The sequence below is a fragment of the Nyctereutes procyonoides genome, unplaced genomic scaffold (assembly GCF_905146905.1).
Source record: "Nyctereutes procyonoides isolate TBG_1078 unplaced genomic scaffold, NYPRO_anot_genome, whole genome shotgun sequence".
Classification (NCBI taxonomy): domain Eukaryota; kingdom Metazoa; phylum Chordata; class Mammalia; order Carnivora; family Canidae; genus Nyctereutes; species Nyctereutes procyonoides.
In genome coordinates this window covers 5,938,281-5,956,202 of record NW_026575021.1, presented here as the reverse complement: position 1 = coordinate 5,956,202, position 17,922 = coordinate 5,938,281, and the positions used below count along the sequence as shown (strand labels likewise).

The following is a 17,922-nucleotide window of genomic DNA, read 5'->3' as shown; positions in this document are numbered from 1 at the left end:
CTATGAATGAAAATAAGATAAAAATATATGAAGAACACTATTTAATTATATGATATATGCCTATAAAACCGCTAGAATGAAATACAATAAAATATGAAATGGGTACTATAAAAAAACTAACAATGACAGTCTCCGATTTCAATGAATTCTACAAGCCTCCATAATGTTTGGGTTTTTCTTCAGTTACAAAAATGATCTTAATTGAAAACAAAATTAAATGAGCTCACATTCCCAGAACACACATAAACTGCATGCCAGCTGAAATTAATTAACAACGATAAGTAACGTCTAGAATTTAAAACCCACTGTAGTTTGTCCAAAAAGCTAACCATCTGACAATGCATCACTAAGTGCAAAATAGTATCCTCATGATTTCAGTAGGTCATTCGTACCTATTTATAATTTTGCTTTTTGTCAGGGAACTAGGTGGAACAAAAGTGAACTTATTGTATTTTTTTTCTTCTCAGTGTTTACCAGGGTAAACACAATCTTTGAGATTCTTTTGGATCAACAGTCTATCCTTAGCTCAATCCCGAGCAAAAAAAAAAAGAAATAAAATGCATTTGTCTCCACTCCAGAATGTCACTTTGGGCAAAGTAATAACTAAGTCATTTATATACTACACATCGAGCCATAGTTACATTATTTATCAGCTCATGAAGTCAATAATTAAATTATAATGTATTCGTAGGCTACAAACGTGAAGGTACCTTTGTTCGTTTTTTCCCTTTCAGTGGAAACTGCATGGAAAATATATGCTTCTAATTATTCAAAATAAAGAGCTGAGGGCTCGGTCATGTGGATGTTCTTTGTTCCTACGCATTTTTATTGACCTGACTTACATGGGCCTCTTTCATATTAGTCTGCCATCCTGTACTTCACAAACCCTCAGACAGACCACAGGTTTGTAGGCTCCTTAGGGAAGGGGCATTAACTTTCTCATCACTGCAGATGTCCTTATTATGGCACCCAGCACAGCATTTACAAAAAGGTACTTGACATTCCTAGGGAATCATCATAATTCTCTACTTCTAATGACAGTGATGATCCAGGTAACCTTCGTTTCCTGAGCTCAGGGATGGGGCGAACCCAGAGAAGGCAGGATAGAGCCTGATTGCTGAGTGTAAATCCAGACAGAGAGGAGAGAGCTGGTTTTGAGCAAGGTGAAGAAGGGTGCCTGCAAGCCTGGCTCTGTGTGAGGGAAGAGCCATGCAGGAGACTCGGGCTGCTGGGAGGCTGGAGAAGAAATGGGAGGTGCCTCCTGCTGTCCCTATAAAAACACAATAAAACTTACACTTCTAACACCTGTGGAGTGGGAGTCCTGCTTGCAGATGAGTTGTGGGGAGAAAACAGGCTTGTCACCGGGACAGTCTAGCACAACCCATAACGTGCACTGTCCTCAGAAATCCTGACAGTTCCTAATGCTTATCACTGATCTATTTCCACAGTTGACCCTTATTATTCATGGATTCCGTATTTGCGGAGCCACCTACTCATTAACATTTATAACCCTCAAATCAAATGATTCTTGTACAGGGTACAAAAAAAATTTCTTGTGCAGAGTGGAAAAAAAAATTGAGGTCCCAGCTGAGGTCAAACAAGGCCAAACTGCTCGTTTCAGCTCTCACACTGTAAACAAGAATCCCCTTCAGTCTATTATTGCCACTTTTTTTTTGCATTTTTTGTTTCCTGTTGGTGATTTCACTGATTAAAATGGTCCCCCAAGCGTAGTGCTGAAGTGCTGTCTAGTGTTCCAGCAAGAAAAGGCTACCTGTCTTACAGAGAAAATGTGTTAGAAATGCTTCACTCCGGCAGGAGTTACAGGTTGTTGGCCTGAGTTCAATGCAAATAAATCAACAATCCGTATTAAATAAAGTGTCTTTAAGCAGAAATACACATAAAACAAATACACACGTACCGATTAATGAAAATGTGATCAGGAACTTAAGTTTGTTGCCCCTAAGAGCAATGGTTCAGTACTCACTAATTCAGTGTTTGCAGTACCACAAATAATGGGAACAAACTGAATTTGTGCTTCCTCTGTTGCCATTTCACCGAAGGGGAAAACAGACTAGAAGTAACCTTTATTAAGGGCCAATTGTGGGTCAAACACTGTGCTAGACAGTTAAAATACATTCACTCATGTAACTCTCACAACCAGCTTGAGAGGTAGGTAGTATCTTCATTTTACAGATGAGAAAACTGATGCTCAGAGAGGTTAAGTAACTTTCCTAAGGTCACAGAGCCACTTCCTGGGAGGTGACTGAGGGAGATAATATAATCAAACTGAACATTTACTCTCAGTCTCAAGAGTTTTTGTGACGGCAGGATGTAAGTAAAAAGGGCAATGTGAGAAGATGACAATTGGGACACTCAGCCAAGGGACAAAAGATTCCCCTCTAGGCTGGACCATCTTCCCCATTGGAGATCCTGAATGGGAGGGATGGGGAGAGGGGTTGGCGTCCACCTGTGTGAAGGTTTCCCTTTCCCATAGGGTACATTCTAATCCACTCTTAATTATTCATTAATTTACTCAACAAGTGTGTATTGAATACCTACTATCTTATCCTTAGGACTTTTTAGACACTGGGGATTAAAAACTGAACAAAACAGATAAAAAGCACTAGGCTCATGGAACTTATATTCTAGGGACAGGACTGAAAGATTGAGTCGTATGGCTTCAGGTTAGTACTTAAAGTACTGTGGCACTCCAACTTTTATTAATACCAACAAATACCAATAGATGTAGAAATATTTCCATTCTGACTCATATAACTGCACTGAAATAGCCAAGGAGATAAGCAGCAAACTACCATGCCGCTTGCACTGTACTGAGTGCTCATGTTTTCGAGGGCTTCCGCTTCCCAAGGTAAACTAGATATTCTGAAAAATTGTCCTGCTGCGAAACATTATGTGCAGATAAATGGAGCAAAAATTGGTCCATCATTATCGTGATTAACCGAAGGAAACGATGCACCCCCAAAGTCACCTGAAGTCCTTTTAGAACAATGGTTCTGAACCTGGCCTGGACATCAAATCACCTAGGAGGTTTTAAAAATCCTGATGCCCAGCTCCCAAGTAAGCCAATTACATCAGAATTTTGCAGAACTCAGGCATCAGAATTTTATAAAACTCCCCAGGTGATTGTGACATCCAGCCAAGGTTGAGAACCATCGCTTTAGGATGTGTCGGAGCACATTGTGTTCCAAGAGTTGGTGGGTCCAGTGTTCTATTTCACTCAAAACTGCTGACACTGGTGGATCTGAAAATTTACCTAGCTTCCTAAATTTCCTCTCCATACCCTCCTCTCTTCTGCTCTCCACCCTCTGCTGGGAGGTTGACAGCATCCATTTTTTGAGTAGTTGCAAAGAACCCACCTACGTGGATACCTTCTTGAGTCTAAGCATGTCTGTTTATAGCTAAATGTTTAAAAATAAAATAAAAATCAAAATATTTTTATTTATAATGAAAGAGCCAGAGAGAGAGAGAGAGACAGAGAGAGGCAGAGGAAGAGGGAGAAGTAGGCTTCCCATGGGGAGCCTGATGCAGGACTTGATCCCAGGACCCCGGGAACACCACATGAGCTAGAGGCAGGAGCTCAGCCACTGAGCCACCTAGGGGTTCCAAGTGTTTTGATTTTTAAAATGAGTTCTTACTAAGCTGAGGCTACAGGTGAAAGCCAAAAAGGACATACATGAATTGCAAGCAAAGGGTTTTATTATTTCCACCAATAAATCTTCAGTGGTCAAGCATAATACCCAACATGTACCCAATACTAATCATACTCTTGGCCAATCTCTGATTTGGGTTTATGTTTCTCTTTGGAGCCAGTCTCTCTGATTTGTTTGTTTTTAAATGAACCAACCAACATAACCCCAAAACATTTCCTATATATACAAGGAAGAAACAGACCAATAATTACTTAATTTGAATGTCCTTTGGGTGCCTGGGTGGCTCAGTCTGTTAAGTGGATGACTTCGACTCAGGTCATGATCTCGGTGTCCTGGGATCATGCTCTGCATCAGGCTCCCTGCTCAATAAGGAGTCTGCTTCTCCCTCTCTCCATCCATGCTCTCTCTCAAATTAAAAAAATCTTAAAAAAAAAAACTAATTTGAGTGTCCTTTGATTCTAAAATATTCTCTATACCTGAAAGGTGCTATTAGAAAAAAAAGTGTGTGACACAGAAGATGGAAATATTCCATGCTGTAAAGCAAAGTGAACCCTCTGGCCAGCATCCTGGGCGGCTCCCATGTGACTGTTTGCATTTGGCTCTGGGATCTCTTGGAGATGGAGAACTCTCTGTCCTAAAATACTTGAAGAGCAAGAGGTAGATGAGTTTTCAGGGATTTGTTTATCATAAAGTCATCCTGCCATTTTGTTTGCATAGATCTAAACACAGGTTTCAGATCTAACTTGGGAGATACATAGGGCAGCATTACATTTGGATTGTTCAAAGTAAGACATCGACTTGTCAGGGGCACTTGGGTAGTATAGTTCAGTTGGTTGTGTTCAACTCTTGATCTCAGCTCAGGTCATGAACTCAGGGTTGTGAGATCGAGCCCTGTGTATTGGGCTCTGAGCTGGATGTGGAGCCTGATTAAGATTCTCTCTCTCTCTGCCCCTCCTCCTCTCCCTCTTGGAAAGAAAAAAAAAAAAAGACATCAACATGCCACAGTCGAGTCACTTAGAAACTAACTTGTATAAGGGTTTATAATGCTAGTACCAATAAAAGCGGAAATGAAACAGCATTTAATGAGACTTTTCTATGTGCCGGATACCAATGCTTTTCATGTATTAGCTCACTCATGTTCCCTAAGTGGCAGACATTAATATTATACCTGCTTTGCAATAAAAAAAACTACGAATCAGGGTGGTTAGGGTCCCACAAGTAGTTAAGTGGCAAAGGGGGATTTGGCTCACGGGGGCTGACTCCAAAGTTCACATCCTTAACCATTCCACTGTATTTTGTCACGTGTATCATTTTGGCTGCTGGGTGACCCAGAAGTTTTAAGAACTGAAGACAATTGGTAGGGTCCGGCCAGGGGTGAGCCTTGGAGACCTATCAAGTCCACGGTCACCAGGGGGTTATGGCTATCTCGCCTACCTCCTAGGCTAGACCTAGGGGAGGCCACTGGGTTTGGGCTGATGCATAGGGTAAGTCGGGATCCTAAAGCATCTGAAAAAACTTCATCCCAAGAAAACTTCATCAAGAAAAGAAGGACAACCATCTCCTGGTTAACACGGGCCTTGAGACGTGGCATTATTCTTGCTTCTTGCTTATTCGCGCTCTACGGGGTAATGCCAGGTGCAGCTCATGCGTCTGGGGGTGGAGTTGGGGGAGTGGACTGAGCAGAATTCATCATTCATAAAGTTGCTGGCCGAGCTCTGGAACTCACGAAGGGTGAGGGCTGGGGAGAGAAAACCATCCTTCTTCGTGCTCGGGCAGGAGAAAAGGGCAGCAGGCAAGGCCAGGCCAGGCAGAGCGAGCAAAAAGCAAGAGGCCTCCGAGGAGGCAGGAGTGAGGGAGGCTCGCTGCCCCACATCACAGCTGGGTCCCAACGGGCCTGCCCCAGCCCTGGCAGCTCTCTCCTAGTGAACCAAAGGCTTGGTGGTGCAGAAAGGGCCAAGCTGCATCAGCTTCTCCCTCCTGCTCTCAAGGGCCTCTGGCTCCGAAGCTCTGGCCTGTCCAAACTCGAGCAGCGTCTTGCTCTGGGCCGGCCTGCCCTCCCCAGCAGGGCTGGGCGTCTCTAACAAGCAGCCCATCCCTCGCCTCCTCTAACTGGGAGCGGCCTGCTGCCTCAGCATTTCATTCTGGGTCACAGGCGGCACAGCCTCCCCAAGGGGGGGTCCTTCGGAAGCCGGGGCTGCAGGGGAATTGCTGCAGCTGCTACTGAAGTTCACTTTCGGGTTTCTGTTCCCGGAGCACGAAGTTCTGAAAGCTCCCAGGGAGGAGCAGCGGCCTTTGCATCCTGCAGGCTCGGGCTTCCCAGACAAATTCCTAAAGCCTCACTTCTGTGTGGTCTCTTTCAAAACCTTCTGAATGTTCCAGTAGATCTATTCCTTGATAAAATCTTCTCCCTCGCTTGGGGTCAGGCCAGAAGAGAGCAGAACAGATGTTAGATCTAAAGCTTTCCTGATTCAACCACTTGACCGCTGGCCGGCTCATCGGCTCATCTGTCGTGATGTAAATGAAATGTCTTTGAGCCTTTCTCACTCAGGGAAAAGACAAGCCTCTGAGAAGGCGGAGACGTCCCTCCTTCAAGAAAAACAGCATGAAAGAAGGGAGTGATTGAAGTCAGCTGCATTTCTGCCTGTCAGAATATTAAAGTGCGCTCTTTTTTCCTCTCAGAAAGTCAAAATGGATTATGCTGGAGTCCTCAAGCCCCCACAAGGGCTTGCCTTCTTTGGCAAGTCATCACCTGACTGACAAAACTATGCTTCGATCCCTAAAGAGAGGAGGCCTAGGATGAATCACAGCTTAGATGTGGAGTAAATATTATCCCAGGCGGGAAAACGGAGGCCAGAGTGGTGCTGGGGGGCAGGGCCCAGGCAGGGCTCAGAGCTAAGACTTCAGGTGAAAGCGAACACTCGAGCGTGTTGACAGTTAGCTTAGTGATTTTCCTCCTCCTTCAGTCCACTCGGAGTTACCCAGAGGCCTGTCAAGTGATCAAACACCACGCACAACCATTATGCTCCAAGAGGTCTGTTCGGGAAAAGATTCAGGCCAACTGCTCCCAGCACCCTGGCCCTCCAAAGCCTCTGGGCTGCAACTGAGGAGACTCCCCAGTTTGGACCTGGAAGGAGATGCAAGACTGAGCTCAGGTATCCATGAGGGGGCCCCTCGGATGCACTCCTGTAAGAAATACCATCTTTCATTGAATGTAATAGGACATTTATTATAAGGTACATCACCTTACTACAAAGAGCCAATAAACTAAGACACCAACTTTGTTATCATAAAGAGTTTCTATTTTATGCTCATTGAAAGAACTCTTTCAGAGCTATTTACACAGGAATGTATCATATACCCCCCTCAATTCATCAAAGAGAAAAATTAAGCAAGATAAACTCATTAAAGTCTTTTTTTTTAAAGATTTATGAGACAGCAAGAGAGAGCAAGAGAGACAGCAAGAAGAGAGACAGAGAGAGGTAGAGACAGAGACAGAGAGAGAAGGAGAGAGACAGTGAGAACACGAACAGGGTGAGGGGTAGAGGGAGAAACAGACTCCCCTCCCCAAGCAGGGAGCCCAATGTGAGGCTCGAACCCAGGACCCTGGCATCATGACCTGAGCTGAAGCCAGACGCCCAACCGACTGAGCCACCCACGTGCCCCTTGACTCTTGTTTTAAACTGTTCATTTTGAAATAACTCTCTAGGTTTACAGAAGAGAAAGTGCAGAGAGCTGATGCTATAGGTCTACGTGCCACACTCTGAACAGCAAGCCTATAAAATACCTAGATTTACACACCAGAAATGCGGTTTCCTGGCTGTGTGATGGTTGACCTTCAGGGCCTTATCTGGAAACTGGAGGACTCCCCTTACCTTCCAAGGCTGCTGTGAGTGGCAAAGGAGCAGACATCCACAGAAGCCCCCAGTTAACTGTGAGTTACCGACAAACATCAGTGACTCACCACCTACAAGGCCCCAAGGAGAGTTCTCGCCCCAAAGGAGTTTAGTCTAGTCGATGACTCTTGACATTTGTTTGGTGCTGCACACTTCACAGCTATTTCATATCTGTTCTTTAATTTGACCTTCGCAATTAATTAAATGTGTCATTTCGAAGTTTTGAGGGTGCTGCTTTTTCACAGGAAACTCGACTTGGAACCTGCCGGCTTGTCCTTGGCCCTCCTACTGTAAGTCAGTAAAGCCACAACTGTATGAATGCGGCTCTGTCAACACTGGGTTACTAGGTCTGTCTCACCAGGTCTGAACCACTCTTCCTTTTCAGACACAGAACTTCTGTGCCACCTCAGCCTGCTTCTGGGTGCGGCCCGGTCCACAGCTGGCTCCTCTCTCTGGTGACCTCTCTGGGTGGAGGCACTAGGTGGGGCGACCCCCTGCTCCAGCTGTTCCTTGTCAACCGCACCCAGCCCTCCTTTGTAGAAGGGTAATGTCAATTCAATAAATAAGCTTGTTCAAAGGCTCCAGATCATTCTGCCATTAATCCAACTTGAGATAGAATCCAACTTTTCCAGGGGCACCTGGATGGCTCAGTGGCTCAAGTCATGATCCCAGGGTCCAGGGATCGAGTCTCGCTTCTCCCTATGCCTGTGTCTCTGCCCCTCTCTGTGTGTGTCATGAATAAATAAAATCTTAAAAAAAAAAAGAGTTCAACTATTTGAACTCAATACACCATGAACTATTTATATCAACTTGAAGTAAAAAAAAGAAAAATCCTTCCCTGCTCCTCCACCCAAGATCAACCCTGGCTTTCTCCAGAGTTCTTCACTCTCTTTTGTAGGCTTTGTGGGCTAGTGGGGTGGTGGGTCTTATCCACCTGAAAAACCCACCCAGAAGAGCCTTGGGAAAGCTTTCCTTAGACCTTTCTAGTCCCTCCCACCCACCTTCCTGAAGAGTAAAAGGTCTCACCGGGAAATCTTCGGAATTGCCTAAAAATAAGCTGACAATTGTTTATACAGTCACAAGCCTTCTCCCATCTCAAATCTTTCTAACAGTGCCACTCCTGGATCTAAATTACAAAAAAAAAAAAGGGTTACATTCATATGTTCCCTGGCTTAAAAGTTCTTTTGACAATTCAGGGTTCCTTTTTAATAGCTGCTAAAAACAAGAGGCTGCCTTACAATTAAAAACACAGACGAGGTGAGATCATTTGTGGGGCAGCTCGAGGTAAAGGAAGCTCCATAATCTTATCCACTGTAGGGAGGAATTTAGAATGAAGGCAGGCTGGCTGGCCTTGGGCTCCATCCAAGAGAGTTTTGTCACTAAACTACTGAAAGAGAGCCTTATAAGGCAGCTTCTCGTAGAAGGCAAGTGTGCAGTAAACCCAGAGCGCAGGCTCTAGGGGAAGGATGGAAATCATATTTAGGGGTGTCAATAGATGCCTGCTTAGCTCAATCATTCTATCTCATAGCTCTAGAATATCAAAGATTTTAATTTTTTAAAAGAACTTTATTTGAGAGAGAGAGAAAGAGAGAGAGAATCATGAGTAGGATAAGAGGCAGAGGGAGAAGTAGACTCCCCGCTGAGCAAGGAGCCTGATGCGGAGCTCAATCCTGATCCCAGGACCCCAGGATCATGTACCTGAGCCGAAGGTGGGTGCTTAACTCACTGAGCCACCCAGGCACACCAAGGATCAAAGATTTTAAAACTTGTAACAGCCTCCAGCCTCTTCCACATGCTTCCCTTCCTCACTTGAGTTCTCTCTCAGCTCTCCATGAGAGAATCTTTCAAACAGAATTCTCTGGCCTCCCAACAGGAGCACTTTTTTTTTTTTTTTTTTTTTTACGAGCAAGTTCTTCCTACTGGGTAATCTAAATGTGCCTCATGGCTACTTAATTCCAGGCCGTTTAATTCCATCTCCTGAGGAATTGTAGAACGGGTCTGGCACCTTCCATTTAATAATAACTCATTCCCCAACCATGAAGAAACATTAACTTGTTCTTTGGATTCCTTTCCTAGAAAAGAATCTTAAGTCCTTTAGACCCTTTTCCAAGGCTGCCTATTAGCTTTTCTAAAGCTTCTTCAGGTTTTCAAATCTTTCCTGAAATGTGGTGATTAAAACTAGATAAAATAAGAAGGAACCAAGGCCCTCAGGTTTCTGTGCTCAAGAAGGACAAAGGAGGCCAGAAAAAATATTTAAAGTATTTCTATTGGGCTGGGGTAGACTTTTTTTGGGGGGATGTGACTTTTTCGGTTTCTGATTTGAAAGGAGAGAGGAATGGGGATTGTGGAGAGAAAGGAAGAGCTTCCAGAAATGAGCAAGGGGCTGTAATTCGGGAGCAGGGCTGGCTAATGAGCTAGTGACGCGAGGGCACTTTGTAAAGCGAGGCACAATGGGCTCCTCTATTCCAAGGAACACACAGCTTGTCATGGTAGGTTAGGAACCCAGATCTGACAATGCTTCTAAGATCTGAGAAACTTAAGGTCTTGTGAAGAAGTCTAGGCATCTCCCGTTGGGATTACTTTAACAGCTTCCTAATGGGAGTCTGACTGCAAGTCTTGCCCCTTTCCAATCCATTCTAATGGTGGTCAACACAGATTTTTTTAAAAAAAGATTTTTATATATTTGAGAGACAGAGAGAGAGAGAGCAAGCAAGTGGGGTGAGGGGCAGAGGGGGAAGCAGACTCCCCACTGAGCAGGGAGCCCAATACAGGGCTTGATCCCGAACCTAGGACTCTGGGATCATGATCTGAGCTAAAGGTTGACACTTAACCGACTGAGCCACCCAGGCGCCCCTACCAATACAGATTTTTAAAAAACATAAATCCAACAGCAGCACTCAATAGGTCCCACTACTCTTGGGATCACCTCTAAACTTTGATGCATCTAAACTTCTCCATCACTGGACTCTGCCAACGGTCCAGCTGCCAGCGAACTGGACAGTTCACTCTCTCTCTGCAAGGCAGCCCCATGGAACCACGTGCTAGTCCTTCCACGGCTGATACCCTCTCATCTCCCTTCTAAGTCCATTCCAACTCCCATGCCAGCTCTTCTGCAGCCAATTCCTGTACATTCTTGTCTCAGGACCTTATTCTCCCAGGAATTCTTTCCTGGCTCTTTTCCTACAAATCTGGGTTAAGGATCCCTCTCCTCTGGGCTCTGGGACCATCTTATGGTAGAACTGTGTTAGTTTAACAAAGTATTGCACGGACTTCCATTCCCCCCATCCCTGCAGATAAACCAGACCATTAATAATTTTGGAATCCCTGTTTCAACTTTTGATAAAGTTCTACAATTCTGACACCAGTGCCAATTCTTTGATACCAGCAGGGTGACCTAAAATCCTTTTCTGACACTATCTACCTGGAGATAGCATAAGATCCCACAGCTCAGTCACACAGGACTTCAGATGCCTATTGCAAGTCCAGTTTGCCACCTGCGCTTCTGGTTGCTTACAGATTGGTGGTTCCGACCACTCCCTCCTTGGGTTCAATTAATTTGCAAGTGTGGCTCACAGAACTCAGAGAAACATTTTGCTTAAAAAACTATTGGTTTATTATACAACAATACAACTCAGGAAGAGCCAGACAGAAGAGATGTGTAGGGCAAGATATGGGGGAAAGTGTATAGAGCTTCCATGCCCTGTCCAGGAGGGCCACTCCCCCAGCATCTCCACATGTCCACCAACCCAGAAGCTCTCTGAACCCGACCCTTCTGGGTATTTGTGGAGGCTTCATCACTATGTATTATTGATTCAATGACAATCATTGGTGATTGAACTCAATCTCGGGCCCCTCTGTCCTCCCAGGAGATGGGGGTGGGTGGGTGGGTCTGAAAGTTCTCACCCAATAATCAAGTGGTTGGTTCCACTGGCAGGCAGCCAGCATCCTCCTTGGTCCCAAAATCACTCATTAACATAACAAAAACTGCCCTGATCACTCTCCACACTTTAGAGATTCCAAGGACTTTAGGAGCTTCGCTGCAGAAACAGGGAGGATGATCACACATACGTTCATTATAAATCACGGTATCGCAAGTTCATAACTCATTGGCGGCTGGTAATAGGACATGGACATTTAAATGATGGCCTATCAACATTAAAATGAGCTTCTCAAAGACTGAACGTTTAAAATCCATCAAACAGGAATCCCTGGGCGCAGCGGTTTGGTGCCTGCCTTTGGCCCAGGGCGCGATCCTGGAGACCCGGGATCGAGTCCCACATCGGGCTCCCGGTGCATGGAGCCTGCTTCTCCCTCTGCCTGTGTCTCTGCCTCTCTCTCTCTCTCTGTGTAACTATCATAAATAAATAAATAATTAAAAAAAATAAAATAAAATCCATCAAACAAAAGGAGTTTCTGAAAACCAAAATCTTTTACTGAAGCTTTTTCTATTTGCAGAACAGGTTCTGCAGCTCTGAACCGAATCCTTACCACAGTGGGGACGGAGAAATGTTGGAATTTGGGGGGTGGGGAACTCTAATGTTAGAGTTCAGGATAGCTGGGGAAGGGAAGAGGAGTCAACAGTCAGATGTATTCACTGGCCTGGACTTGAGGAAGGCACAATATACAAGGAGAAAAGAGAAGAGGCAGGCAGGAGAGTCCATACCCTGCATTTCCAAATGGGAAGGCTCTTTCTTACATGGATTCTTTTGTTTAATCAACAAATATTTACAAAGTGTCCAATTATCCACCAGCCACTGTATTTATAAATACTTATTATAAGGTGGAGTCTGTCTTCTTTTAGGATGCTCCTAGTGGGGGTGGCGGGGGGAGACAGACATTCAAAGAGCCCTTTGGAGACCATGGGGAATGCTATACTAACTAGCAGAGCCTGTGTTTCCCTCAGGAATTCTGGTCCCTTTGCTGAAATCCCCACATGGATCCTCTGCATGGTGTGGCCCACCCCACTTAACACTGCTCATCCACCCCTAGCCTGAAAATTTTTAAAAAAAAATTTTTTTAAGTCTAAATTCAATTTGCTAACATACAGGGTAATGCCCAGTGTTCATCCCATCAAGTGTCCTCCTTAGTGCCCATCACCCAGTTACCCCATCCCCCCCCTTCTGCAACGCTTTGTTTCCCAGACTTAGGAGTCTCTCATGGTTTGTCTCCCTAATTTTTCCCCACCCAGTTCCCCTCCTTTCCCTTATAATGAATCTTAACAGCAACTCCGAGATAGGTTTGGTTAGAATCGTTTTATTACAGGCAAGGAAACCTGGTACCAAGAGATCAAGCGACTCACCTAAGGATAAGTGACAGGGTTGAGATTCACACCCAGGAGTCTGGCTCTAGAGCTCAGTGTCTATTTCTGCTAGAACGCCTCTTGCTTACATATACACGGTATGTCTGCAATAAATACTGTTGAAAAATGGCTGGATGCCTACAGAGAACCAAAGGAGGAGAAGGACATCATTATGGGGATAGAGGGTGGGTGGAGAAGGATGGGGGTGTTAAGGAGCTTCATGGAGAAAGGGACATGGGCCAGTTCTGGAAGGCCTGGCGTTCAAAGGGTGGAGAGATAGTGAGGGTGAGGGTGTGATTGCAAATAATAGCAAACAGCAGCGCTTACAGTGGCTGGACCATAAGGGGGTTGGAGAGAAGAAGCCAAAATAATACAGTTATGGTAAAGAGCCTCATATGCCCTTCCAGGTAGTTTGAACTTGGTCCTAAAAGCACTAAACAGAAACCCAAGACCACTGAAAATGGAATTGCCAAGAAGCTCAGATTTAAAAGACCACAAACAAGAGGTGTTAACCAAGAAACGGAATAAAGGAGCACCATATTCTCTTCCAACTGTGTGATTTTATTATAGATCTCAGCACGTCTGTAATAACTCCTTATTAAACTGAACTGTCAAATCCCCTCTTCCAGTTACTCATGACATCAGGAACCTCAGTAAGATCTAACGGCACTAAATTCGTGATGGCAGTTCCAAGGTTTGAGATTATTAGCTCATTACCTTCTGGACATATCTTCAAGAAGATGGCTTTGCCTCTTATCACAGGTACAGAAAACAAGCAGACGAAGATCTTTTCCTATATGGTTAAGTGGTGATCTCAGAAAGGAAGGGGACGATTGGGAGTGTCTCCAGGGCTCTAAGGAAACCACTCAGGGAGGAGCAGTTGCAACCTGTATGGATCCTTTTATTTTATTTATTTTAATTAATTAATTAATTAATTAGGATACTTTTAATTAGCACGACCAGATCTGTTGGTGCATCCTTGGCTGTACAGAACACCGTGCTGATGTGTGCTAGATGCTCAATAAACGTTGGCTAACAAGATGAACAGCAATGCCCCCTTCCTCTAAATACTCAAGGAAGCATAACCCAAGTTTCTTCTTGGGGTGGAAATGGCTGGAGAAAGCTAGCAAACGCATTTCCTATTCTTTGCAGAGCCCCAGTACCAAATGGCACAGAAATAAACAGCACCCGGTCCGGCTTGCCTCTGTAATTGTCAAAACACATCCCAGGAAAAATGTATTAACACGCATGGCTTTAGCCCCATTTGTCTCTGTTGTAGAAAAGTACACTAGTAGGCTTCACATTCTTTTCTGCTTTCTCTGGCATTCCTCCCATAAATGGTCCCAGGCCCTAGACCCCATATCTCTAAATTTAGATTGGGAAGAAAAGGCTAATTTATGTCAGGGTTTTCAGTTTTAGATGCTAGTTCTCTTAACATTCCGTGCCCCCCCCCCCCAAAAAAAAAGAAAAACCAGGTCCGCATCTTCATGGGGCTTGCAGTCTGGAAAGATGCTAAGGAACAGGGTGTACATGGAGGTGATAGGACCAGTTCTACAGGACTATCAGTCTCAAGATTTTATAATCCGACTGTGCGTTTAGGGATGCACATAGCAGGAGAGAAAAAGGGATAAAACCAGCTACCGGCCAGAACTGGCAACAATGCTTAAACAATCACCAAGCTAACCTTCTGCTCTGATAAGCAAGTACCAGGGATTTGGAAAGACTATGGGGAAAAAGTCCCCTTGGAATGTTTCTAAGAAAATCTCAGGACGTGGAATGAGTTTCTAAACCCCACACACTTCTCTTTTCAGGGTAGGACGGATAAATGAGACCCAAAAGAGCACATGACTGTTGCTGTTGGAAAAGTATTGTGAATTATTCTGGGTGGTGATTTTCTAAGCGCAAGGTGACCATAATATAAACAGTCAACCCTAAGTTACACAATTCAAGGCTTTCGGGGGTGAACTCTGAAATTAGTGACATAGGGCCCATCAGAGCACGGAGTTCTGGGAAGAACTGTAAAAGAAGAATCATTTGGAAAGTGTGGAGAAAGCCTGAGCTGTGCTTTAAAGAAGCAACTGCTCCTGTCACTTCAGGAGAACCGCCTCCCTTCCTTTTTTCTACACTGGCAGGGGCCAGGAGAGGGGCTGCCAAGGTTGGCTCTAACTCTCCCTTGAAGTTACTGCCTATGGAAAATGTTATTTCAGACAGAGTTAAAATCTCTGAGGTTGGTTTTTTTTTTTTTTTTCCCCCTTCTCCTCCTTACAAGTCCAGACTCTTACTTATTTTCCCCTTTCTTTTATGGCAAGTTTGGACCTGCCCGGAATGAAACAGCCTCAAAGGGGTTCCTGCTGTTCCTGCTGAACAGCGCATCCTGGGGGATGAAGGCCCCAAAAAGGGGACACGAAAGAACAACAAAACCGGCCAGGAGGTTCACGAAACCAGCGACACCATTAAGACATTCCTGGCCCACAGATAAGGGGCCCGATTATTCTTTGAGAATCTTTCGTTCGCAGTAAGTGAACGAAACCCGACCTTTAAAGGGCACTCGAGCCAACCAGACGCGCGCGGCGAGCGACTCCGCGGGACGCCCTCACCCGGCCGCGCGTCGCCCCCGGCCCCGTCCGGCCGCCCCCGCCCCGCCCCGCCCCCGCCCCGAGCCCGGGCGGGAGGACCCCAGGGGCGGCGGCTCCGGCGTTTCCCCGGCAGCGGGGGCCGCGCCAGCTGTTTAGCGCGGGCCGGGGGAGCGGCCCCGGGGTCTGCGCACGCTCGCCCCGCCGCATCCTCGCCTCTGGCGCGCGCAACCGGCTTCCAAAGTAAAACCAGCAAAAAAGAAGAAAAGAAAACAGAGAGAGGGAGGGAAGAGGGGGCGCCGCCCCCCCGCAGCCCGTCCGCCGCCCCTGCAGCCGTCGGGGCTCTGCGGGCGCGCTCCGCCAGGGGGAGCCCAGGCCGGGGGCGGGGGCGGGGGCGGGGCCGGGGCGGGCCGGGGGCGGGGCCGGGGGCGGGGCCGGCGCGCGTGCCCACCTTGCTCGCAGGTGCCCTTGCTGACCTGGGTGACGGCCTTGTCCCCGCGGCTCTCGGCCCGCAGGCTGGCGGCGCGCAGCTGGCAGCCGCTGGGGTAGGTGACGCCGTCGCTGCCGCACACCGGGTAGCGGCTCTTGCACACGCACACGCCGCTCACCGCCGCGCCGCCGGCGGCTGCCCCGGCTTTACCCTTCCGCCTCTTGCGGCTCTTCACGCACTCCATGCCCGGCGCGCAGTGCCCCCTGCCGGCGCCGCCGCCCCCGCACGGCTCGCCCTCGCCGCGCGCGCACACCGGGCAGCAGCCGCACGCGTCGCGGGTCTCGCCCAGCGGGCAGCCCCGCGGGGGCAGGGGCGGGCAGGCGGCCGGCTCGCAGGGGCCGCAGGCGTCCGAAGAGGAGGAAGAGGAGAGGGGCAGGAGCAGGAGCAGCACCCCGGCGGCGCCGAGCAGCAGGGCGCGCAGCGGCGGCCGCTCCATGGCTGGGCGCGGCGGCGGCGGCGGCGGCGGGCGGGAGGCGACTGAGCCGGGGCCCGCGGGCCCGAGCCTTAAACCCGGCGCCCCGCCCGGCCCGGCCGCGGGAACCACTCCCCGGGGCGGTCCCCCTCCCGGGACCGCCTGGCTGCCGCGCGCCGCTGCCGGCGGGGGGGGGCGGGGGGAACGGGGACGGGGGCGGGGCGTCCGCGGCCCGGGGCAGGGGACCCGCGTGCGGTTCCCGGCGCCTCGCCTCCCCGCGCCCCCGCGCTGACCCCCCCGCGCTGACCCCCCCGCGCTGACCCCCCGCGCAGCCCTCACCGCCCCTCCGCTGCCCTCGCCGCCTCCCTGCTGCCCCGCGCTGCCCCCTGCTGTCCCCCGCCGCCCCTCCGCTGCCCCCGCTGCCCGCGCTGCCCCCGCCGTCCCTCCGCTGCCCCCGCTGTCCCCCGCCGCCCCTCCGCTGCCCCCCGCTGTCCCCCGCCGCCCTCCGCTGCCCGCGTTGCCCCCGCTGCCCTCACCGCCCTCCACTGCCCCCGCCGCCCCCGCCCCCGAGGCTCCCCAGGCTGATAACCTAGTGAAGTCCCGGGGCCGGGACGCCCGGCTACTGAAGACGCTGCGGCTGGGAAGCTCTTAACAATCGGTGCTTAAGGCCCCGCTTGGGGTTTGGTGTCCCCATTGGCCACAGGCTCCGTGTGGCCTTAGGTGCCAGGCTAAGAGGACAAATCATTGCCAACCCTGTGCTTTCTTATGCCAAGTCAAGCTTTATTTTTAAAGATTTTATTTATTTATTCATGAGAGACACAGGGGGAGAAGCAGGCTCCACGCAGGGAGCTCATCGCGGGACTCGATCCCGTGACCCCAGGATCACACCCCAGGCCGAAGGCGGCGCTAAACCGCTGAGCGCCCCCCCCCCCCCGGGGCTGCCCCCAAATCAAGTTTTAAGCGTGAGTACAAACATGAGGGAGCCGTTGCACTGCCTTAGGTTCATTCTGAATTGCGTTGGCTCACAATCAAGAGAACGGGGCACAGCTGCATGTGCCCACTGGAGGCACCTGCAGCAATTGTCACCATTAATCCCATGAGATTTTTCATCTAAACCACTGGCGTTTCTTCCTCCGTCTTTCTGTAAAGTGCGCTGCTAACTTACCCTTAAGGCCTCTTTTTCTGAGAGCCTGCCCTTCAAGTCCTTCCTATGCAGACATGTAAATTCTTTCCATGTTTATCCAGCATACAACACTGCCATGTGCATCGTTCTGCATGACACCTTTTAGTTCTTTAGAGTTCTTTCTTCTTAGCATAAATCCAAGAATTTCTAGGATTGCTAACTCAAAGTGTGCGGTTCACGATGCCACCGGCAGTCTATGGATGTCACTCTCATCCGCCTTACTAGGATTCCTATAAACTTTTTTTTGGAAATTATGCAATCACAAAATGTATTCAGGGAGTAGAAAACCAAGCACCCTCCTGACCAGAAAACCTAGCAGCCCTGCTTTTTTGGCCTCAGATATTCTGGAAAAGTGGCACTTTCGTTTGAAAGGTTATTTGTTGACATGACGATTGTAAAAC

The 17,922-nt window shown here is 48.1% G+C and overlaps 1 protein-coding gene across 1 annotated transcript in view; it reads right to left on the bottom strand.

Moving 5' to 3' along the window:
* Positions 1-16,410, bottom strand: part of IGFBP7 (insulin like growth factor binding protein 7) — a 67,574-nt gene extending 51,164 nt beyond the window's left edge. The window contains exon 1 of the mRNA XM_055339496.1: positions 15,888-16,410. Coding sequence (XP_055195471.1) covers positions 15,888-16,362 — 475 coding nt within the window. The 5' untranslated portion in view covers positions 16,363-16,410. The remainder of the gene's footprint in view (positions 1-15,887) is intronic.
* Positions 16,411-17,922: the final 1,512 nt, after the last annotated feature.